At 40.0% G+C, this 26500-nt stretch overlaps 1 protein-coding gene across 1 annotated transcript; it reads left to right on the forward strand.

Moving 5' to 3' along the window:
• Nucleotides 1-10004: 10004 nt before the first annotated feature.
• On the forward strand, nt 10005-11405 carry LOC138903230 (uncharacterized). Its single transcript, XM_070191162.1, has 3 exons — nt 10005-10643; nt 10764-10961; nt 11109-11405. Exons 1-3 carry the CDS (start codon nt 10005-10007, stop codon nt 11403-11405), a joined length of 1134 nt encoding a protein of 377 aa, XP_070047263.1.
• The last annotated feature ends 15095 nt before the right edge of the window (nt 11406-26500 follow it).

Below are 26500 nucleotides of genomic sequence, written 5' to 3' on the forward strand. Positions count from 1 at the left end.
CACTATGCCTTTGATTAATATCATGAAGTAAACTTTATCAACTTATGTATTTTCTGAGACCCATGAACAGAGGATAGAATAATAGGACACATGGGGAATCAATAACATAAGTATCTCTAGCATTTCTATGAATAGAGTCATTTATGAAAGTTGCGTATTTTGCTCGTTTGTATCATGCCAAAAGAAAGAAGGGATAGCCTTAACTCCGTTGGGTCCTTAATACCTTCCAAGAAATTCTTCAAAAAACTCAATTCAATCTACCACACTATAAGGAGATTCAAAATCAGTGCTGAGTAAAGGCTAAGTCCGCAACTTAAACTAGTAGCTCGTTTACGTAAATTTAAGCAACATCTCCCCTGTAACTAGGCCCTCCTCCTATACCATATACCAACAACAACAAGAACACACCAAAAACAACATGTAAGCATCATTTTCCAACCTTATATCCATCACAATATACCACAAAATAGCCCACACACCCTAATCACTTCATACATAAAACGACAACCAAAGTAGTGTCAAACAACTTAAAACAATATAACGACGAACGACCAGACCATCATTCCATCATTATGTGGTGTTTCTCCACACCATTTATCCTAAAAAAACTACATTAAATAGTAGAAAAATATACAGCCCAAAGTCAACACGAAACAGCCCACAAAACAGTCTAATACTAGTCAAATAACTCGAACTCACGATTTTCGATCACCATCCCGTGAGTTCTAACTATTAGGAACGAATTTATCAACATTTCTTGATATTTAAATACTTAAATACAGAAAGTACACGTTTTATTAACTATTAAGTACCTTACAAAACTCAAACTACAAAGAAAAAGAGAGGTGATATAGAGATACTTACGTCATAGGGATCGTTCTGATATTATTGCTTCTCGATTTCGTACCCGGGATGTTAGTATTCTTTGAAACACTATTAGAGAGCTCAAAGACAGGTTCTACGGTTTTCTAGGGTCGGGTTCTATGTGAAAATGAAGAGAGAGACGAGTTAAGACATATTTATCAACGTTTGAAAAGTCAAAGAGGTGCTAGCTGGGCACCCTCTCATTCGCCCATCTTCCGACGCTTATATCTTTTTATTCTGATATCGTATGAACAAATGGTTTTGAGCGTTGGAAACTACATTACAAGACCTTCAATTTGGTATATAATATGTCCCAAAAAACCTTATATAGCACATGAAATATATTTCTCAAAAAACTTTGTTACACGACAAATCCTTAGTCGATTTTTCCGTAACTTTAATCCGATTTTTCCCATATTTCATATTTTCTATCCAAACATCATATATAGCCATATTATGACTTTAAAATCATTTAAATCATGATTAACAAGTCTCATATTCATTACGTCACCTTGGGACGCATAGGGTATAACAGATGCCGAGGCGGCCCAGGACCGCTTGAAGGACATTGTTGACTATAAGAAGCGGCAGTGGAAAAGAGAAGCCCTCGAGGAGATTCATGCTCGGGGTTTCGATCTATCGGCCGAGATCGAAACCGCTAAGGAGCTCGAGGCCGAGGCCAAGAAGTTGGCTGTAACGACCCGACTTGTCATTTTAAGAATTTACGTTTCGTTTGGTGGCTTAAGGTCTCGAGCAGCTTTGAAATGTGTATAATGACTTGCAAGGGTGGTCAGGTTTGGTTTTCGGATGATTCAGAATTTAATTGAAAGAAAAATTCTTGTTTTCGAAGCTATAGTTGAAATAATTGACCGGGTGGTGAATTATGTGTAAATGACCCCGAAATGGAGTTTTGATGATTCCAATAGCTCCGTATGGTGATTTTGTACTTCGAAGTGTGTCCGAATTTTTTTTGGAAGTCCGTAGTGAAATTTTGCTTGAAATGGCAAAAGTTGAATTTTTGGGAAGTTTGACCGGGGAGTTGACTTTTTGATATCGGAGTCGGAATCAAGTTCTAAAAATTTTCATAGCTCCGTTTGTTGATACCCAATTTTTTCATCATATTTTCCATCATATTTTCCAAAATAGTTTATATGCATCATCATTCGATTTACAAGCATACACAAGTATTTTTCATAATCTTCCAAGATTTTTAAAGACTTTAAATCAATTTATTTCTGCATTTTATTATACAAATATCCAATAATTACCCTCCTAATTATTTTTATGATGATGTAATCATCTAAACTTATCATTTATACCAATATGAGGTTTTAAATATTTTCAATGCATTTCGTATAATTACATTTGCATTGTCCAGGGCTAAATTGCACATTTTGCAATAATAGCCCATATGTACATATTACATTATTTATACAAAAAATAAATTTTTATTTTTATAATGTTAAATAATTATTTTTAATCATTTGCATGCACAAATGATATTTTTGTTATTTATTTATTACTTTTATGAATTATTTATTTGACTAAAATTGGGTATTTAAAATCTAGCCCTAACTTCCTCCTAATTTCGGACCTGACTACCCTGACCTTGGCCCAATAACCCCAGCCCAATCCTAAACGACCCAACCCAGTGACCCAACCCCTTCTCAAATCCCAGCCGTTAATAAAAAATGATCAACGGCTAACAAACGACTCCCCCCTTTCCTTATATCATTCAACCCTGAACCCTAACCCCATTCCCTCCAAACCCGTCGCCTCTCTATTCTCTCCACTTTGAAAACCCTAACCCGCCGCCTCTCAAAAACAAAAAACCTCTCCGAAGCTTCCTCAACCATGGATTTTTTCATGATTTTCTTACCTTTTTTGTATCACACCACCATCTCTTACGATTCTATGTTACCTCTTAGTACTTGCCTAAACAGGGCAAGTACTACACCTCAGATTTCGACCATTTCCTCTTGACTACTTGAATTTGGACATGTATCTCGTCCATATGCTTCACAACCATGGCTATATGGGTCCAATTAGCCAAGATTTCGGCCAATCTTCGACTTTTGCCAACTAGGGTTTGAATTCCCCTTCGTTTCTTACCGATTCTTACTTGATATTTTTCCTTTTAAGTGTTTGACTGCTCTTTTTCCTTATCTGTCATTATTTTTTTTACTTTATTCTTTGCCTTAAATATGACTCTGAACGATTTTGGTATTTTTTGGATCTCTAAAATCGCTTCTAATTGATTCCAGAATAATTTCTTTCAATCTTGTTTGCATGTGAATAATTTGTTTTCCATGTCTATGTGTTTGATTTCTACACTATATAAACCCTTCCCCCATTCCCTTTAGAGGACAATTTTTCGGACTCAATATAGCCTCACTAGATCTAAAGCTTTACTCTGTTATTGCATTCTATACTCTGATTTTGGCCGGCTAAAAGCCAAGGGCATTTAGTTCTGAGATCTTGCTATTCAGAATATTGTGGACTTTTGTTATTTTATGCGTTTTCGCTTAACTGGTTAGTCACTTGACTTATGCATTTTCATCCTTACGTGTCTCTGATTTGTATGTGTTTCTACTTCTGAATCCATGGTTCAATATGCTTTTGAGCTATGTTCATGCATCGTTCTGTCAACTTTATATGCTTTAAGTCTCTTTAGCATTTAACCGCTCTTAATGCTACCAGTTCTGAAGTTATCTACTCCTAGCCTGATTAATCTGAACCTTCTTAAGGTTTATTCATTGAATGAATTGACTCCTGAATGCTCATGAACATGTTTACTTACTTTGTCCTGAATCCCTGCAGTGGATGCCTTACATTTGTGTTAGCCTGTGTTAAGACCTTCATTGTTAGTCATAATTTGTCTTTCTGCTATTGTATCACTCCACATGATCACTCGACCTCTGGTATTTGCTTGTGATTTGGAACAATTGTCTAATCATGTTTGAATTGTCACTTTGCAATGTTAGGCTAAACCTTTGTTATAAACGGATCATCTTTATCTAATTAGACCACTATGACAAAGCTTGAATGCCTATATTTGCTACTTGACATGATTTTACCTTCCACTCTGAAGTAATAGTTTTGCATATGTGTCTTAATTTGTGATTGTAATCTCACCCCTGTGCTAACATGATGCCCTGCTCTTTCTATGATTATTTGACTCATCACAATATTGTCCTATTTTCTTGGTATTAATACAACGTTGTGTACTTAGCATAATTCAACCATGTTTCAACATGTTTTGCGCACGTGTACAACAATCTTTGTCAATCCTACAAACACGTTCTTTTCTCAACTTCTTTTCAGCATATGACTGCTTCTGCGTCAAGCGTGGGACCTATTTCTCAGCTTACATTCAGCTTGCTTTTTAAAGTTCTATGATTTATTCAACTGTTTGCTTTGTTTGCCCAATTTGGTCATGTCTGTTTAAATCCATCAATTCCTGTTTCTCAACTTTGGTCCATTCTTTCACTTGTCACCTAAGCTCTTTGAATCCCATTCTTAGCCGGCTGAAAGCCCAGGCTACGTAGGTTCTGTCCTTTGACCTCCCTAGTGTGAGCACTGCTCATGGTTCATTTGAGACCTTTGTGAACTCTGACACACTAGGACTTGGTCCCTAGTCTCTACTCTGAATTATCTATATTAACCTCCCTAGTGGGAGCACTGCCCTGGGTTTTTGAAGCCCTTGGGAACTCTGACACATTAGGGTCTTGGTTCTGAATGCTCAACTTTGTTCTATACCCACTGTGTGAATAACTTAATTCCCGGCTGCCTTATGTCCATGAAGATGTAATTTTGGGCTGTTATGAGCCATGAGAATGAAGGCTTGTCTTGGCTGGGTATATCTTTGGGCCTGCTGTAGGCTCCCTATAGTTATTCTACTTTGTAATTTATTCCATTCATTCTGGTCTGTAATAATTCTTGTAATAACATTTTGGAGTATTAGTGAAATTGGGAAAGGGGTTTTATCTTACACTTTTATTGAAATGGGTAGAAATCCTGCCTATAGATTCATTGCTTTGCTCAAATGTGCGTTAGAAATCCTTCATATAGGTTGTCTATCTTATTCAAATGTGTTCTGCTTTTACCTGTTAGAAACCATGCTTATAGGATATTGAATGATTAATATCTCAATGTGTGCACAGGATTCTGTTTACCTACGGTTTAATCTACAAATTAGATGCCATCTAAAATCAGTTTTGAATTATAGAAATCATGCCTATAGGATATAAAATCGGTTTTAATTCAAGAAATCATGCCTACAGAGTCTGAATCCGTTTTAATTATCGCCTTGCTCGTTTCTTTGAGATTTTTCAACACTGTACTAATTACCATTCTAGAAACGATGCCTATAGGACTCAATTAAGCAATTCTGAACATATTCCTGTGACTACCATTGTTAGTTACTACGTGAATAACCTAGACATCATGCCTATAGGTTTTAATCCCTTATACCTGTAATCAGTAGGCAATTATGTCGGTTTTAGAAATTGTACTGAGAGAAAAGGCTTTTACGTATAAAATGTCTGCTCATTAAATTCAGTGTCACAAAGAGATCCTGCCTATAGGGTTCTGCAACCTTAACTTATTAAAATCTACAATTGTCAATGCTAATCAGTTTGGCGTGCATTTGATGTCTAAATGCGGAGGGTAACTTCAGCCCATACTTGTTTCTATTTGAAAGTCCTAATTATTTTTGGATGTCGTCTAGTTTACTCCTTTTGAGCAACCTAAGTTAAGGTCTAGAACCACCCTAAAATAGAGATCTAAATGCCTCCTGGACCCTAGGTATGGGACGGGTAGTGCACGCATAGAGTACGACTTAGATTTGAGTAGAGCGCTTTAGATATACAACTTAAAGATAGTAATCGGGTAGCAAGAGATGATAGTTTGTGCCCGCTGAATAATATGAGTAACACCCCATCTTGAGAGAGTTACGAAGTATTATTTATGTTGCACGGGGTGATCCGTTAGGCTAAAAAACTTAGGACCCCCCCATTTCTATTTTAAAATAAATCATTTATTTCATTTGTCAATTGTTTCTTTTCTCTTAGACTAATTCACATGATTTGAATTTGGCCAGGATCCACCGTTGTGGACCTTGAGGAGTGCCTAACACCTTCTCCTCGAGGTAATTTGAGCCCTTACCCGATATTTGGTGATGCAAACTAGTAAACCCGAGTCATTTGCAATAGGTGCCCTAACGCACCTTAATCCGTTAGGTGGCGACTCTCTTTTAATAACCCTTCCTTCCTTTTAAAAGAGTTGTCAATGTCGAAACCCGATTTCGCGAGAAAATGGGGCGCGACAGCATGGCGACTCTGCTGGGGATATCCTTAGGCTCTTACCATAATGAACTTGGTCAGTGTGAATTAGTCTCCCTCGATAAGCATGTCTTTATCATTTTATGCTCAAATTCACTGTTTATTTGGTGCATGCACACCCCTACCCTATTTTCCCTTTTACATGAATTTACATGCAACTTTTCATTTAACCTTGTTCGCTGGCTCCAATCTTTATATCTTTCCCAATCCCTACCCCTTTTACCGCTTTATTATAATTTTTCCATTATGCGAACTAACTCCTTCTTTGTTTTTCTTCCTTTCATGTCTTTACATTTATGAAATACAGCATTTATCACTTTCATCAAGCAAAATACTTGAGAAGGTGTTGTTTTAATTACATGCTCTGCATCATATTCCACTCGTGCACAATTAATACCATAGCGGCACTAGATGAGTGTCCGCGCTCTTCCTATATTACCCTTTTTAAATTTGGAAAGGTTATTTGCGGTAAAACTAGTCGATCAGCGGTGCAGTCAACGTTTCCGTGCCTTTGCCTCTCAAGTTGTCTGCTTGAGGGTACCGGTCTAGACTTCTATAAGAAAACCCTACTCTGATGTTAACTATGCATGCATCATGTCTAGCATGAGTTAGAATGTTGTCTGCATAATAACTCTCTAAGGAAAGCCTTGTCCAAAGTCCATCGGGATTTCCATAATCCCAACGGGCACGATTATGATATGTGCATTATTTGCAGAAAACGTGCTGATATGCTAATCATTAATGTGTAAGTAGTCAAACCCGGAGGGGGAAAGGGTTAACTTTATTTGTTTTGCAGAAATGAGGCACGAAGTCCCTAGGTTCGGCATGGTCCGAAGTATCTCACCTCTATAGCTAGACTGGTGGGAAAACCTCTCGCCAAGCGACAAAAGCCATGTGAAAAGAGTTCTTGGAAATTTACTTTCCTTGCTTGACATTCAGCCAAACAATGTACTAATCGAGGTTTTGCCAGGCTACCCTGGGATAGCCCTGGTCTGCTGGTACCGGAAAATCGTACTTCTAGGGAATTTCTAAAACTGACGGGTCTTAGAAAGAATGACGAGTTAGTCTGCCTGAAGAAGTTCTACATACCTTTCGACTTCCTTTACAAGAGTTATGGGCACAACACATCCTATAGTATTTTTCATGATGAGTTTGCCATCACTTCCCTGGGTTGGACTCATCGTCTGTTTTCTGGGTATGATAGTATTTCCAATTCAAGGAGATAGGATTCACACTCGTTTAGCTATGGTTACCAAGACCTTAATGGAAGGGATTGAGGGACATACTTACACTATTGTCCAAATGATCGTGGTAGAGATATACCGAGCTTTGGACCGCTGTAAGAAGGGATTCAGACATTTTGAGGGTTGTAATTTGTTACTGCAAATATGGTTGTTGGAGCATCTTCAAAGAGTACAGTACCGTCAGGAATTTCCACGGCGACCATTGAATGACCACATAGCCTTTCACCATCCAAAAAGAATGACATTCATCCCAGACAGGTTTGCACAATCGGAAAACACTGTGGATTGGGTACACTTCTTTAGCAATTTGATTGATGACAAAGTCCATTGGATGTTCGAGTGGTTCCCTACTAGCGAGTTCATCATCAGGTCCAGGGATGTTCCTCACTTAGTGCTGATCGGGTTGAGGGGTATATATCATTATGCTCCTATCAGGTCCATGAGACATGCTGGGATAAAACAAGTCATACCGCGAGATTTTAAGATGGTTCACAACAAAGCAGACTTTCAGGGTGGTTCCATTCCATTTAAGTGTGAGGCCCAACTCATGTGGCATCTGAAGATTATTGTGGAAAAGGATACCATCGAACCAGATCGGTACCACGGCGGTCATGTGTATTTCTACCTATCATGGTTGGATGATGACATAGCAGGAGAAGTCGAGCCAGGCATCGATCGAGGAAACATGGTCATAGACGATGCTGTTGAAGTACAAGTAAAATACAAGATGTTGCGCAAGAGAATCCTTGAGTCTGAAGCCAGACATTTGGAAAAACACAAGACAGACATGGAATCAATCAATGAATGGAGGGAAGTTGCTACAAAATCAACAGAGAGGTTGGAGTAGTTAGAGCAGGGTCTGGTGGAACTTAAAGGGAAGATGAGGAAAAGGATCGTGGATTGTCAGAATGCAGAGGGAAACGAAGGAGGACACCTAGCAAGGGCGTATGTGCTGTTGGACAGGCGCGAGCTGGAGAATCTGATCGATGGGGCCAAGAAGGCCAAGCTTGGAGAGGGTCCCTCCGGGACCAAATAGAATAGAATTGTTGTTTATTTTATTTTCTAGAGTCATTTTAAAAATTGATTGTAATAAGGCAAATTCCACTAGCAACTCTTTTAATTATTGTCATTTTAGAGGTTTGATCTATTTATTACATTAATGAAATGAGGTAATAATCGGCATCAAGTTTCTCCAAATCTATGTGTTGCTAGGCCTACCTCAGGCACAATGAGGTCCCCAAAATTAGGACGCAAATTTATAATTCTCCAATATATGTTTAAATACTGCAAATATACGTCCAAAATCCCCTATTGACTTGTTTAGCTTTTTGCTTTTCTTTGTTTTGATTATTCCCATCCCCTAAGGTTGGTTCTTGCATACTGGCATCATCAGCATATCATACCAGATCCAGATGCCCTCCACCTCCTCCTCCTCCAAGTGATCCTAAAAGTAAGGGAAAGGCTAAGATGGATGATATGAGTGGTATCAGGAAATATAACGCTGCGCATGCGGAAAATGTTGAAATTTTAAATGGTCGGAGTACTACGGCACAAAATGATTTGGTTCTACGATTGGAGCAGAAAATACTGGAATTGCAAGGGGAACTTAAGCAGGTCCGCAACTAGGGAAACCTCTCCCTCACCTTAAACATCCCGGATATTAACCAATAGAATGCCTAAAACCCAGTACCTTTTCAAAACACACTAAACCAACATCCACAAAAATCCTCCCGCACCTCATTAATACGCCACACCTCCTAAAAATCCTAACCCTCTACCAGTGCCAACTCCTCCTCAATACCAACATCTTCCGACTCAGTATCCACAAACTACTACCTACCATACTCCTCAAAATATACTGCAACCTACCCCCAATCTACAGATTTCAACCAATGATCATCACTATACCCAAATCCTTGGTATTTACCAAAGTAACCCCATATACGTAGAAACTCTACCTCACCCCACTCAACAAACTCCATACACACCAGAATCCACTGAGAAGGACCTGCTCATCAAGAATATGGCAGAGCAACTTAAGAGGCTCACAAGCCAAGTCCAGGGGGTCGAAAAGGGAAAAAGCGTTGAGGGTTTGAACTCTGAAGATCTGTGTATTCAGCCAGACGTAGAACTACCGAAAGGTTACAAACCTCCCAAGTTCGAGATGTTTGACGGAACAGGTGACCCAAAGGTGTATCTAAGGACATACTATGACAAGCGCGTAGGAGTTGGAAAAAATGAAAGGATTCACATGAAACTGTTCATGAGAAGCCTCATTGGAGATGCCCTATCGTGGTACATCAGCCAAAATCCAAAGAAGTGGGTTAGCCGGGTAAGCGTGGCATCGGATTTCATGGATCGATTCAGGTTTAATATAGAGAATGCGTCAGATGTCTTCTATATCCAGAATCTCAAGAAGAAGCCAACATAGACTTTTCGCGAGTATGCTACTCGATGGAGATCGAAAGCTGCGAAAGTAAGGCCGGCATTGGAAGAAGAGCAGATGAACAAGTTCTTCGTCCGAGCCCAGGATCCATAATACTACGAAAGTTTAATGGTTATCGAGAATCAAAAATTCTCCGACATCATAAAATTAGGGGAAAGGATTGAAGAAGGGATCAAGAGCGGAATGGTAATTAATTTTGAGGCATTACATGCTACGAATAAAGCTTTGCAGTCAGGGGGTATTTCCAAGAAGAAAGAAGTAGGGGCCGTGATGGTAGCCCAAGGTCCAAGATCTCCTCTTACATACCAAACACCTCCACCCACATATCAACTTTCACCTCCCAGATATCCACAACCCGCCACTGCCTACCATACTTATAACACCCAGCCAGCATACTATCACTCCCTGCCATCCTGCCAAAACTATCAGAAACCTAGACCAAATTTCGACCGCAGGCTGCCCAGACAATACACCCCTATTGATGAACCTATCGATCAGTTATATGAGAGATTAAAAGCTGCTGGATATGTCACCCCTATTCCCGCTGTTGCCATGGAAAACTCTTCTCAATGGGTCAATCCAAATAAGACATGTGCCTATTACTCAGGCATGAAAGGTCATACTTTTGACAAGTGTCGTACTTTGGAGGATAAGAGTCAGACACTAATTGACACCAAAGTCATACAGGAAAAGGAGGCTGCACCTAATGTCCGTAACAATCCTCTCCCGGATCACAGGGGAGGAGGGGTAAACATGATAGAGACCGATGAAGAATGTAACTCAGAGGGGTCAATTGGACTCATTTGAGAAGGGGATAATCCTAAAACATCTCCAGTCACTCTCACACCTATCATGGTACAAACTCAGGCACCAATTGAAGTTGAGGTAGCTGTACCAACTCCGTTTGAGGTTGAAGTAACAATACCCTTCACTATGATGGTAACACCTACACTATATTATAAGTCTAATGCTATACCATGGGATTATGTTGCGGAAGCAAGAAGAAAAGGAAAGGGGAAAATGGAAGAAACTGGTACAGCACAAGGTGTGTCCAGCACTGGTAGGGTTTACACTCCCGAGCATTTGGGGGGAACAAGTAAAAAAGCCATTTCCAAGTAGCCCGTCATTGAAATCGGCCCGGATGATCTTTGGAGAAAGGTGCAAGCAAGGGAGTATTCTGTGGTTGATCATTTGAATAAAACATCTGCTCAGAAATCCATTCTATCACTACTGCAGAATTCTGAGGCACACAGGAACGCGTTGATGAAAGTGTTGAATGAGGCATGTGTACCCAACGACATTACCAGTGGAGAGATGGTCAATATGACAGGACAAGTGTTGGAAAGCCACAAGATCACTTTTCATGAAGACGAGCTACCACCAGAAGGACTAAGTCATAACAGGGCACTGCATATCACAGTGCAGTTTGAGGATAAGTTCATTGCCAGAGTCCTGATAGATGGGGGTTTGAGTCTTAACATATGTCTGCTAACCACTCTGAAAAGATAGGGTAAAGGCTTGCACGAGATACGAGCAGGAAGTATGAATGTGACAGCATTTTATGGGTCTCAAAGGGCCACAATTGGGGAGACCAACCTCAGCCTACAGATGGGCCCAACCTGGTTTGATGCTAAGTTTCAAGAATTTGATATATTTGCTACCTACAACCTATTATTGGGACGACCTTGGATACATGCCGTTGGGGCCACAGCTTCTACTCTACATCAGGTCGTGAAGTTAGAGTGGAACTATCAGGAAGTGATCATCCATGGGGACGAAAGTAATCCCATTTACACCAATCAAACTATTCTGGTCATCGAGAATAGAAAGAAGTTGGGTGGAGAAACATACCATCGCATCGAGCGCGTCAACGCAATAGAAAAGGACGAATGGTGGAGAAGTAAGATAGAAGGCATATAGGCATGGATAGGGTATGAGCCTTGCAAAGGTCTCGGCAAGAATCTCCAGGGGATAACCAAACCAATACAGCTAAAGCATCAAGGCACAACGTTTGGGCTTAGGTATGAATACACTTGGCACGAGTATTAGAATTGGTCGCCACCATGGCGTGGTCCTTATTACCCTCTAGAGCAACCAGTAACACATTTGAGCCAATCATTTCACCAAGCTGACATGATGTGGGAGTTCGAAGAAGATGAAGTTCTAGCCGGTATAAGGAATCTGTTTCAGGATGATGGAGACATGGATTGCAGTGCGATAGTCGAGGAGGAGGAGGAGGAGGAAGGCCTCATTAATCAGACCATGGAGAAGGGAGTTGTTCTCAAGAACTGGACTGCTGCACCATCAAGGGCCCATCAAGTTCCTGGGTAGCCTGGCAATTAGCATCATTTATTTTAAAAGCAATTTTTATGAGCATTTAAGACGTTTTCAGCATTTTGTTTTAAACATGTTTTATTTTGAAATAATTTCTCGGGTCATCGAGCTGCACCTGTTTGACGTTTTCATGACTTATCTAAATGCATTGTTATTTTTAGTATTTATTATTATTCTTTACATTTTTTCTCTACTGCATTATTATTACCTATCCCGATGAACTTACGACTGTGACATGTAATGAGACAACACAACATAAAGATAATGATTCAGAGGATCTGGAAGAGGATATAATGCCCGAGGAAATTGTCAGATAAGTGGAAAACTTTGAAAACAAGCCTAAGTCCAATTTGGATGAGACTGAAATAGTTAATCTAGGAGACTCCGAAACAGTCAAGGAAACACGTATAAGCATTCACCTGTCACCATCAGAGAAAGAAGAATACACTCGTTTCCTGAAGGAATATGAGGATATCTTTGCATGGACATATGATGATATGACCGGTTGGAGCACGTTCTTATTGGCTCATATAGTTCAAGCTAGATATGAGTTTGAAAATCAAAAAAGAAGTCACCTAACAGATCAAAGCTAAGGTTCTCATAGTGGTTGAATATCCAACTTGGTTGGCTAACATCGTGCCAGTTCCGAAGAAGGATGGGAAAGTCAGAGTATGCGTCGATTATCAGGACCTAAACAGAGCAAGCCCCAAAGATGATATCCCATTACCCAACATACACATATTGATCGACAATTGCGCCAAGCATGAACTCCAATCCTTTGTGGATTGCTTCGCGGGATATCATCAGATCTGGATGGATGAAGCGGATGCTGAAAAGATAGCTTTTATCACACCATGGGGGTGTACTACTATAAAATGATGTCGTTCGGTCAGAAGAATGCTGGCGCCACTTATATGAGGGCCATGAAAACTATTTTCCATGACATGATACACAAGGAGATAGAGGTATATGTGGATGACGGCATCATCAAATCCAAGAAGAGTACAGATCACATAGCAGACTTGAGGAAATTTTTTGATCGGCTTCGGAGGTACAATTTGAAATTGAATCTCATAAAATGTGCCTTCGGGGTCCCTGTAGGAAAGTTATTAAGGTTCATCGTCAGCTACCGAGGAATTGAGTTAGACCCATCAAAGGTTAAGACTATCCAGGATTTGCCGCCTCTAAAGAAAAAGAAAGACGTGATGAGCTTCTTGGGACGTCTTAATTACATCAGCCGCTTCATAGCACAATCAATTATGATCTGTGAGCCGATTTTCAAAATATTAAAGAAGGATGCCGCAATCAATTGGACTGAAGACTGCCAGAAAGTTTTTGACAGAATCAAAGAATATTTGTCCACACCGCCAGTCCTGGTCCCGTCAGAACCTTGTAGACCACTGCTACTCTATCTCTCCATATTAGATGGGGTTTAGATTTTGTCTTGGGACAACACGACGAGATAGGAAGGAAAGAATAGGCCATATACTATTTGAGTAAGAAGTTTACACCCTACGAAGCACAGAATTCTTTGCTGGAACGCACCCGTTGTGCCTTGATCTGGATAGCCAGAAACTGAGGCACTACTTCTGTGCCTATACCACATATCTCATATCAAGGATGGACCCTCTGAAGTACATCTTCTAGAAACCCATGCATACAGGAAAGCTGGCCAAATGGCAAATATTGTTGAGCAAATTTGACATCATCTACGTAACTCAGAAAGCAGTTAAAGGACAGGCATTAGAAGATCATCTTGCGGAAAATCCTGTAGGAGGAGAATACGAACCACTAAAAATGTATTTTCCTGATGAAGAAGAATCATTCGTAGGAGAAGATATTGCTGAAGCCTACGATGGGTGGAGAATGTTTTTTGATGGAGCCGCAAACTTCAATGGAGTGGGTATTGGAGCAGTTTTGGTGTCAGAAACAGGTCAAAATTATCTGGTATCCGTGAAACTCAGATTTTCGTGCACCAATAATATGGCAGAATATGAGGCTTGCATATTGGGGCTCAATTTGGCTGTTGACATGGATATTCAAGAATTACTGATAATTGGCGATTCAGATCAGCTGGTACATCAGGTGCAGGGAGAATGGGCTACAAAAAATTCCAAGATATTACCATATCTATATCATGTGCAAGAGATGATGAAGAGGTTCATGAAGATAGAGTTTAGACATGTCCCGAGAATCCAGAATGAGTTCGCAGACGCATTGGCCACTTTGTCCTCCATGATACAACACCCGGACAAGAATTTTATCGATCCCATTCAGGTAAGAAGCCATAATCAGCCGCTTACTGTGCTCATATTGAAGAAGAAACAGATGGGAATCCATGGTTCCATGATATCAGAGAATATTTAACGAAAGGAGAGTATCCAGAGCACGCAAGCCACAACCAGAAACGCACACTTCGGAGGTTGTCTAACCATTTCTTCCAGAGTGGAGGAATTCTATATAGAAGAACTCCAGATCTAGGGCTATTACGGTGTGTTGATGCCAAAGAAGCCTCCAAACTACTTGAAATGAAACACACCATAACCTGCGGCCCACATATGAATGGTTTCGTCCTAGCCAAGAAGATACTCAGAGCCGGATACTTTTGGATGACTATGGAAACAAACTGCATCTGGTATGTTCAGAAATTTCATCAGTGCCAGATGCACCCAGATATGATACGGGTACCTCCTAATAAACTTAATACAACCAGCACACCTTGGCCTTTTGCTGCCTGGGGAATGGATGTCATTGGACCAATCGAGCCCACCGCATCAAATGGGCACAGGTTCATTCTAGTGGCCATCGACTATTTCACAAAGTGGGTTGAAGTTACATCTTACAAAGCTATAACCAAGAAATTCGTCACATATTTTGTTAGTGACCGTATTGTTTGTCGATTCGGGGTTCCAGAATCCATCATCACTGACAATGCCGCCAATCTCAACAATGATCTAATGAAAGCCATGTGCGAAACCTTCAAGATCAAGCACAAAAACTCCACAGCATACCGACCCCAAATGAATGGAGCTGTGGAAGCCGCCAACAAGAACATTAAGAAGATACTAAGGAAGATGGTAGAGAATCATAAGCAGTGGCACGAGAAGTTACCATATTCCTTATTGGGATACCGTACCACAGTCTGCACGTCAACCGGAGCAACTCCTTACCTATTGGTCTACGGTACTGAAGTCGTCATCCCCACCGAGGTAGAAATTCCTTCCTTGAGAATTATACAAGAAGCTGAGCTCAGTGATGCGGAATGAATAAGAAGCCGCTACAAGTAGTTAGCTCTCATTGATGGGAAAAACATGAATGTGGTGTGTCATGGTCAGCTTTATCAGAACAGAATATCCAGAGCTTTCAACAAAAGGGTCAAACCTAGACAGTTCACATCAGGGCAACTGGTGCTGAAACGGATCTTTCCACATCAGGATGAAGCCAAAGGAAAATTCTCACCCAACTGGCAAGGGCTTTATATGGTTCACAGGGTACTAACAAGAGGAGCACTCATACTCGCAGAGATGGATGGAGAAATTTGGCCAAAGCCTACTAATTTAGATGCAGTCAAAAGATACTATGTCTAAACATTTTGCATCTCTTCATATGGTGTAATTGAACTACGCTTGACCTGATTCCCGTTTAAGAGGGGATACGTAGGCAGCCCTGTGGGTTCGATCACAATTCAATAAAATTTCGTTTTCCCCATAATCGGAAACTGAGGCAGAATTTTGAGGAGGACCCTCAAAATATCGGAGCAAGTTTAGACAACGGCACCGCATGCAAAACAGCCAGAAATTCATCTAGATAACTGGCGAAAATTTTTGAGGAGGACCCTCAAAATTCTATGGCAAAAAGTTCGCAGTGTCTCTGATGGTGTCACAGTTACCGGTTCATCTAATCAATTTTTAAATTGCATATTACTATGTTTTGAATAACTATGCATGCATATTTTTCGAAAACTTTATTCTTAGCCAGATGCTACCCATGGTAACTCAGACAGGATTTCAATGCAGAACAGAGCAAAGCAAGCAGACAAAGGCACGAACCAACCTCCCCCGCAAAACACACTATTTTTTCTTTGAATGCAGAAACAAGAAATAGTCGCCAGTACGTGTGCACCTTAGAATCACTGTCTTTATAACAACAAAGCTACCGAAATCATCTCCAGCTAAGAAATACTCCGCTATCACTTATTATCTATTCATTGCATGAGACTGAGCATTGTCTCAAAACTTGCATGAGGATAAGCCTTGCCTCCTCAACTGCATGGGGCTAAGCCCTGCCTCCTTAATTGCATGAGGCTAAGCACTGTCTCAACCTTGCATGAGGCTAAACCCTGCCTCCTTAATTTCATGCGGCTAAGCACTGCCTTCCCACTGCATGAGACTAAGCATTGTCTCAAATCTTTGCATGAGGCTAAGCCTTGCCTCCTTAATTGCATAAGGCTAAGCTCTTCCTTCTCATTGCATGAGACTAAGCATTGTCTCAAATCTTTGCATGAGGCTAAGCCCTGCCTCCTTAATTGCATAAGGCTAAGCACTTCCTTCCCATTGCATGAGACTAAGCATTGTCTCGAATCTTTGAATGAGGCTAAGCCCTTCCTCCTTAATTGCATAAGGCTAAGTATTGCCTTCTCATTGCATGAGACTAAGAATTGTCTCAAATCTTGCATGAGACTAAGCCCTGCCTCTCAACTGCATAACGCTAAGCTCTGCCTTCCCCCGTGTGAGACTAAGCATTGTCTCCCCTTGCGTAACCACAAATGTTGCTATTCCAAAACCTTGCATTATTCTTTTCTCTCAAGGCTGAGCTTCTCCTCCAACCTTACACAAGACTAAGCTCTGTCTTATCTTATTTCAAGTATCATGACTTTGCATCTCATGGGCTGATACATAGCCAGATTTTTCGAGGGCGTCATAGTCCGAAGGCATCATCTTCATAGACAGAAGACACCATGCCATAGCCTGAGGATCTCTTAATATTGAACATCATTATTCAAAGGCATCATGGTTCAGAGGCACCATCTTCATAGCCCGAGAACATCATTTCATCACCTCTGAATCCCCTATCTCACAACTCATGCCCGGGACGTCATGGTCTAAGGACATCATCCTCACCGTCCAAAGACGATCTCCATGATCCAGAGGGAATTTGCATCATATTTAAATTCTTACAATAATCAATATATATAGTGTGCATATATCGTGTTTTGAGTTTGCATTTGATCTAGGAAGTAACCGTTCTCTTAACTGGAACAATATTCGCTCAAGTTTCCATTCAACGTTCATATCCTTCAATTATTTCAAACGTAACCAATCACCATATTTGTTCAAATATCCATAACCATTCTCAGACACATCCATTCCCAATCTCGATATTGTCCTATCCAGAATATTTTGTTCGTTCTTACAATAACTCCATCGGCTTATTCCACCGTTGGATCCAGAACTACATATGGCCTGATTCCTATAAAATCAGGGATATGTAGGTAGCTTAGAGACCAGGGTCCGTCTAATATCTTTTCAAATCACTCCACTCGGTCAAAATCGGTCATAATTTCTTTACCCGACAACTCTTTCATCCTTCCCGGGTAAAGATGGCCAGCTGTTGATACCCAATTTTTCTCTCATATTTTTCCAAATATATATATATATATATATATATATATATATATATATATATATATACACACACACACACTTCAAAATAGCGTATATGAATCATCATTCGATTTACAAGCATACACAAGTATTTTTCATAATCTTCCATGATTTTTATAGACTTTAAATCAATTTATTTCTCCATTTTATTATATAAATATCCAATAATTACCCTCCTAATTATTTTTATGATAATTTAATCATCTAAAATTATCGTTTATACCAATATGAAGTTTTAAATATTTTCAGTGCATTTCGTATAATTACATTTGCATTTTTCAGGGCTAAATTACACATTTTGCAATAATAGACCATATGTACATATAATTACATTATTTTTACAAAAAATAATTTTTTTTTATTTTTATAATGTTAAATAATTGTTTTTAATCATTTGCATGCACAAATTTTATTTTTGTTATTTATTTATTACTTTTATGAATTATTTATTTGATTAAAATTGGGTATTTAAAATCTAGCCCTAAATTCCTCCTAATTTCGGACCTGACTACCCAGACCTTGGCCCAATAACCCAAGCCCAATCCTAAACAACCCAACCCAGTTTAAACCCAACCCAACCCCTTCTCAAATCCCAACCGTTGATCAGAAATGATCAACGACTCACAAACGTCTCCCCCCTTTCCTTATATCACTCAACCCTAAACCCTAACTCCATTCCCTCCAAACCCGCCGCCTCTCTATTCTCTCATCTCTGAAAACCCTAACCTGTCGCCTCTAAAAAAAAACTTCTTTGAATCTGACTCAACCATGGATTTTTCCATGATTTGCTTACCTTTTGTGTATTATACCACCATCTCCTACGATTCTATGTTACCTCTTAGTACTTGCCTAAATATGGCATGTACTACACCTCAGATTTTGAACATTTCCTCTTGAATACTCTAATCTGGACATGTATCTCATCCATATGCTTCACAACCATGGCTACATGGGTCCAATTAGCCAAGATTTCGGCTAATCTTCGACTTCTACCAACTAGGATTTGAATTCCCCTTCGTTTCTTATCGATTCTTACTTGATATTTTTCCTTTTCTATGTTTGTCTACTCTTTTTTCTCATCTCTCCTTATTTTTTTTCCTTTATTCTTTGCCTTAAATATGACTCTGAATGACTTTGGTATTTTTTGAATCTCTAAAATCGCTTCTAATTGATTCCTGAATATTTTCTTTCTATCTTGTTTGCATGTGAATAATTTGTTTTCCATGTCTATGTGTTCGATTTCTACACTATATAAACCCTTCCCCCATTCGCTTTAGAGGACACTTTTTCGGACTCAATATAGCCTCACTATATCTAAAGCTTTACTCTGTTATTGCATTATATACTCTGAATTTGGCCGGCTGAAAGCCAAGGCCATTTAGTTCGGAGGTCTTGCTATTCAGAATATTGTGGACTTATGTTATTTTATGTGTTTTTGATTAACTGGTAAGTCACTTGACTTGTGCAATTTCATCCTTACGTGTCTCTGATTTGTATGTGTTTCTACTTCTGAATCCATGGTTCAATATTCTTCTGAGTTATGTTCAGACATCGTTCTGTCAACATAATATTCTTTTAGTCTCTTTAGCATTTAACTGCTCTTAATGCTACCAGTTCTGAAGTTATCTACTCCTAGCTTGATTAATCTGAACCTTCTTATGGTTTATTCAGTGAGTGAATTGACTCCTGAATGCTCATGAACATGTTTACTTACTTTGTCCTGAATCCCTGTATTGGATGCCTCACATTTGTGTTAGCCTGTGTTAAGACCTTCATTGTTAGTCATAATCTGGCTCTCTGCTATTGTGTCACTCAACATGATCACTCAACCTCTGGTATTTGCTTGTGATTTGGAACAGTTGTCTCATCGTCTTTGAGTTGTCACTTTACAATGTTTGGTTAAACCTTTGTTATAACCGGATCATCTTTAGCTAATTAGACCACTATGACAAAGCTTGAATGCCTATATCTGCTACTTGACATGATTTTACCTTCCACTCTGTAGTAATTGTTTTGCATATGTGTCTTAATTTGTGATTGTAATCACACCCCTGTGCTAGCATGATGCCCTGCTCTTTCTATGATTATTTTACTCATCACAATACTGTCCTGTTTTCTTGGTAATAACACAAGGTTGTGTGCTTTTCATAATTCAACCATGTTTCAACCTGTTTTGCACATGTGTACAACAATCTTTGTCAATCCTGCAAACACGTTCTTTTCTGAACTTCTTTTCAGCATATGACTGCTTCTGCGCCAAGTGTGGGAATTATTTCTCAGCTTACATTCACCTTGCTTTTTAAAGTTCTGTGATTTATTCAACTGTTTGCTTTGTTTTCTCAATTTGGCCATGTCTGTTTAAATCCCTCAATTCCCTTTTCTCAACTTTGGCCCCTTCGTACACTTGTCACCTAAGCTCTTTGAATCCTATTTTTAGCCGGCTGAAAGCCCATGCTACGTAGGTTCTGTCCTTTGACCTCCCTAGTGTGAGCACTGCTCATGGTTCATTTGATACCTTTGTGAACTCTGACACACTAGGACTTGGTCCCTAGTCTCTCCTATGAATTATCTCTGTTAACCTCCCTAGTGTGAGCACTGCCCTGGGTTCTTGAATCCTCTGGGAACTCTAATACAATAGGGTCTTGGTTCTATATGCTCAACTCTGTTTTATGCCCACTGTGTGATCACTTAATTCCGGCTGCCTTATGTCTATTATGATGTAATTTCGAGTTGTTATGAGCCATGAGAATGAAGGCTTGGCTTGGCTGGGTTTATCTTTGGGCCTGTTGTAGGCTCCCTATAGTTATTCTTCTTTGTACTTTATTCCATTCATTCTGGGGTATTATTGAAATGGGGAAAGGAGTTTTATCTTACACTTGTATTGAAATGGGTAGAAATCCTGCCTCTAGGTTCATTACTTTTCTCAAATGTGCGTTAGAAATCCTGCCTATAGGTTCTTTATTTGATTCAAATGTGTTCTGCTTTTACCTGTTAGAAACCATGCTTATAGGATATTGAATGATTAATATCTCAATGTGTGCACAGGATTCTGATTACCTACAGTTTAATCTACAAATTAGATGCCATCTAAAATCAGTTTTTAATTACAGAAATCATGCCTATAGGATATAAAATCAGTTTTAATTCTAGAAATCATGCCTATAGAGTCTGAATCCGTTTTAATTATCACCCTGCTCGTTTCTTTAAGAGTTTTCAACATTGTACTAATTACCATTCTAGAAACCATGCCTATAGGACTCGATTAAATAATTCTAAACATATTCCTGTGATTACCCTAGTTAGTTACTGCGTGAATCACCTAGACATCATGCCTATAGGTTTTAATCCCTTATATCTACAATCAATAGGCAATTATGTCGGTTTTAGAAATTGTACTAAGAGAAAATGCTTTTACGTATAAAATGTTTGCTCTTTAAATTCAGTGTCACATAGAGATCCTGCCTATAGGGTTCTACAACCTTAACTTATTAAAATATGCAATTGTCAATGCTAATCAGTTTGGCGTGCATTTGATGTGTAAATGTAGAGGGTAACTTGAGCCCATACTTGTTTCTATTTTAAAGTCCTAATTATTTTTGGATGTCTCCTAGTTTTCTCCTTTTGAGCAACCTAAGTTAAGGTCTAGAACCACCCTGAAATAGAGGTCCAAATGCCTCCTGGACCCTAGGCATGGGACGGGTAGTGCACGCATAGAGTACAACTTAGAATTGACTAGAGCGCTTTAGGTAAACAACTTAAAGATAGTAATCGGATAGCAGGAGATGATAGTCTGTGCCCGCTAAATAATATGAGTAACACCCCGTCTTGAAAGAGTTACGAAGTATTATTTATGTTGCACAGGGTGATCCTTTAGGCTAAAAAACTTAGGACCCCCATTTCTGTTTTAAAATAAATCGTTTATTTCATTTGTCAATTTTTTCTTTTCTCTTAGACTAATTCACATGATTTGAGTTCGGCCGGGATCCACCGTTATGGACCTTGAGGAGTGCCTAACACCTTCTCCTCGAGGTAATTTGAGTCCTTACCCGATCTTTGGTGACGCAAACTAGTAAACACGAGTTATTTGCAATGGGTGCCACCTTAATTCGTTAGGTGGCGACTCTCTTTTAGTAACCCTTCCTTCCTTTTAAAAGAGTTGTCAATGTCGAAACCCGATTTCTTGAGAAAACGGAGCGCGACAGCATGGCAACTCTGCTGGGGAAATCCTTAGGTTCTTACCATAATGAACTTGGTCTGTGTGAATTATTCTCCCTCGATAAGCGTGTCTTTATTATTTTATGCTCAAATTCACCATTTATTTACTGCATGCACACCCCCTTCCCTATTTTCCCTTTTACATGAATTTACACGCAACGTTTCGTTTAACCTTGTTCGCTGGCTCCAATCTTTATGTCTTTCCCAATCCCTACCCCTTTTACCGCTTTATTATAATTTTTCCATTATGTGAACTAACTCCTTCTTTGTTTTTCTTCTTTTCCTGTCTTTACATTTATTAAATATCGCATTTATCACTTTCATCATGCAAAATACTTGAAAAGGTGTTGTTTTAATTACATGCTTTGTATCATATTCCACTCGTGCGCAATTAATACCATAGTAGCACTTGATGAGTGTCCGCACTCTTCCTATATTATTCTTTTTAAATTTGGAAAGGCTTATTTGCGGTAAAACTAGTCGATCAGCGGTGCAGTCGACGGTTGTCCTCTTGAGGGTACCGGTCTAGACTTCTATAAGTTGTCTGCTTGAGGGTACCGGTCTAGACTTCTATAAGAAAACCCTACTATGCTGTTAACTTTGCATGCATCATGTCTAGCATGAGTTAGAATGTTGTCCGCATAATAACTCTCTAAGGAAAGCCTTGTCCAAAGTCCATCGGGATTTCCATAATCCCAACAGGCACGATCATGATATGTGCATTATTTGGATAAAACGTGCCGATATTCTAATCATTAATGTGTAAGTAGTCAAACCCAAAGGGGGGAAAGGGCTAACTTTATTTGTTTTGCAGAAATGAGGCACGAAGTCCCCAGGTTCGACATGGTCCGAAGTATCTCACCTCTATTGCTAGAATGGTGGGAAAATCTCTCGCCAAGCGTCAAAATCCATGTGAAAAGAGTTCTCAGAAATTTACCTTCCTTGCTAGACATTCAGCCAAACAATGTACTAATCGAGGTTGCTACCATGTTCTGGGACGAAAAGAGGGCCGTTTTTCGTTTTGGTAATGAAGAGATGACTCCCCTTCTTGAGTAAATAGGAGGTCTTGCCGGGCTACCTTGGGATAGCCCTGGTCTGCTGGTACCGGAAAATCATACTTCTAGGGGATTTCTAAAAATTATGGGTCTTAGAGAGAATGACGAGTTAGTCTGCCTACAGAAGTCATACATACCTTTCGACTTCCTTTACGGGCGTTATGGGCACAGCACATCCTACCGTATTTTTCATGATGAGTTTTCCATCACTTCCCTGAGTTGGACTCATCGTCGGGTTTTTGTGTTCATCGTCTGTTTTCTTGGTATGATAGTATTTCCAATTCAAGGAGATAGGATTCACACTCGTTTAGCTATGGTTACCAAGACATTAATGGAAGGGATTGAGGGACAGACTTACACTATTGTCCCAATGATCGTGGCAAAGATATACCGATCTTTGGACCGCTGTAAGAAGGGATTCAGACATTTTGAGGGTTGTAATTTGTTACTGCAAATATGGTTGTTGGAGCATCTTCAAAGAGGATAGTACCTTCAGGAATTTCCGCAGCGACCATGGAATGACCACATAGCCTTTCACCATCCAAAAAGAATGACTTTCATCCCAGACAGGTTTGCACAACCGGAAAATGCTGTGGATTGGGTATACTTCTTTAGCAATTTGATTGATGACAAGGTCCATTAGATGTTCGAGTGGTTCCCTACTAGCGAGTTCATCATCAGGTCCAGGGATGTTCCTCACTTAGTGTTGATCGGGTTGAGGGGTATCTATCCTTATGCTCCTATCAGGGTCATGAGACAGGCTGGGATAAAATAAGTCATACCGCACGTTTCTAAGATGGTTCACTACAAAGCAAACTTTCAGGGTGGTGCCATTCCATTCAAGTGTGAGGCCCAACACATGTGGCATCTGAAGATTATTTTGGAAAAGGATACCATCGAACCAGATTGGTACCATTTCGGTCATGTGTATTTCTACCTATCATGGTTGGATGATGACATAGCAGGAGAAGTCGAGCCAGGGATCGATCAAGGAAACAGGGTCATAGACGATGCTGCTGAAGTACAAGTAAAATACAAGAAGTCGCGGAAGTCGCGCAAGAGAATCATTGAGTCTGAAGCCAGACATTTGGAACAACACATGACAGACATGGAATCAATCAATGAATGGAGGGAAGATGAGGAAAAGGATCATGGATTGTCAGAATGTAGAGGGCAATGAAGGAGGACACCTAGCAAGGGCGTATCTGCTGTTGGGCATGCGCGACCTAGGCAATCTTATCGATGGGGCCCAGAAGGCCAAGCTTAGAGAGGGTCCCTCCGGGACCAAATAAAATAGAATTGTTGTTTATTTACTTTTCTAGAGTCGTTTTAGAAATTGATTGTAATAAGTCAAATGCCACTAGAAACTCTTTTAATTATTTTCATTTTTGAGGTTCGATCTATTTATTACATTAATGAAATGAGGCAGTTATCGGCATCAAGTTTCTCCAAATCTATGTGTCGCTAGGCCTACCTCAGGCACAATGAGGTCCTCAAAATTAGGACACGAATTTATAATTCCGCAATACATGTTTAAATACTACAAATATCCTTCCAAAATCCCCTACTGACTTGTTTACCTTTTTGCTTTTCTTTGTTTTGATTATTCCCATCCCCTAAGGTTTGTTCTTGCATACTGGCATCATCAGCGTATCATACCAGATCCAGAGTCCCTCCTCCTCCTCCTTCTCCAAGTGACCCTAAAAGTAAGGGAAAGGCTAAGATGGATGGCATGAGTGGTATCAGGAAAGATAACGCTACGCATGCGGAAAATGTTGAAACTTCAGATGGTCGGAGTACTTCGGCACAGAATGATTTGGTTCTACGGTTGGAGCATAAAATACTGGAAGTGCAAGGGGAACTTGAGCAGGTCCGCAACTTAGAAAACCTCTCCCTCACCTTAAACGTCCCGGATATTAACCAACAGAATGCCCAAAACCCAGCACCTTCTCAAAACACACAAAACCAACATCCACAAATTCCTCCCAAACCTCATCAATACGCCACACCTCATCAAAATCCTAACCCTCCACCAGTGCCAACTCTTCCTCAACACCAACAACTTCTGATTCAGTATCCATAACCTACTACCTACCATACTCCTCAAAATATACCGCAACCTACCCCCGATCTGCAAAATTCAACCAATGATCATCACTACACCCAAATCCTCAGTATTTACCAAAGTAACCCCATATACGTAGAAACGCTACCTCACCCCACTCAACAAACCCCATACACACCAGAATCCGTTGAGAAGGACCTGCTCATAAAGAATATAGCAGAGGAACTTAAGAAGCTCACAAGCTGAGTCCATGGTGTCGAAGGGGGTAAAGGCGTTGAGGGTTTGAACTATGAAGATCTGTGTATTCAGCCAGACGTAGAACTGCCGGAAGGTTACAAACCTCCCAAGTTCGAGATGTTTGACGAAACAGGTGACCCAAAGGTTCTTATAAAGACATACTATGACAAGCTCATAGGAGTTGGAAAAAATGAAAGGATTCACATGAAACTGTTCATGAGAAGCCTCACTGGAGATGCCCTATCGTGGTACATCAGCCAAAATCCAAAGAAGTGGGTTAGCTGGATAAGCATGGCATCAGATTTCATGGTTCGATTCAGGTTTAATACAGAGAATGCACCATATGTCTTCTATATCCAGAATTGCAAGAAGAAGCCAACAGAGACTTTCTGCGAGTATGCTACTCGATGGAGATCGGAAGCTGCGAAAGTAAGGCCGACATTGGTAGAAGAGCAGATGAACAAGTTCTTCTTCCGAGCCCATGATCCACAATACTATGAAAGGTTAATGGTTATCGAGAATCACAAATTATCCGACATCATCAAATTGGGGGAAAGGATTGAAGAAGGGATCAAGAGCAGAATGGTAATTAATTTTGAGGCATTACATGCTACGAATAAAGCTTTGCAGTTAGGGGGTATGTCCAAGAAGAAAGAAGTAGGGGCCGTGATGGTAGCCCAAGGTCCAAGATCTCCTCTTACATACCAAACACCTTCACCCACATATCAGTTTTCACCTCCTAGATATCCACAAACCACCAATGCCTACGATACTTATAACACCCAGCCAACATACTATCACTCCCTGCCAGCCCGCCAAAACTATCAGAAACCTAGACCAAATTTCGACCGCAAGCCGCCCAGACAATACACCTCTATTGCTGAACTTATTGATCAGTTATATGAGAGACTGAATGGTGCTGGATATGTCACCCCTATTCCCGTTGTTGCCATGGAAAACTCTTCTCAATGGGTCAATCCAAATAAGATAAATGCCTATCACTCAGGCATGAATTGACGAGTGTCTTACTTTGAA

The sequence above is a fragment of the Nicotiana tomentosiformis genome, chromosome 12 (assembly GCF_000390325.3).
Source record: "Nicotiana tomentosiformis chromosome 12, ASM39032v3, whole genome shotgun sequence".
Classification (NCBI taxonomy): Eukaryota; Viridiplantae; Streptophyta; class Magnoliopsida; order Solanales; family Solanaceae; genus Nicotiana; species Nicotiana tomentosiformis.

Bases quoted from the DNA above. Each gene is read 5' to 3' on its own strand.
- LOC138903230 (XM_070191162.1), top strand. From the start codon at position 10,005: ATGGTTATCGAGAATCAAAAATTCTCCGACATCATAAAATTAGGGGAA. The intron at 10,644-10,763 runs GTAAACATGATA...GTACAAACTCAG, and splicing joins CGGATCACAGGGGAGGAGGG to GCACCAATTGAAGTTGAGGT. The intron at 10,962-11,108 runs GTTTACACTCCC...ACATCTGCTCAG, and splicing joins GTGTGTCCAGCACTGGTAGG to AAATCCATTCTATCACTACT.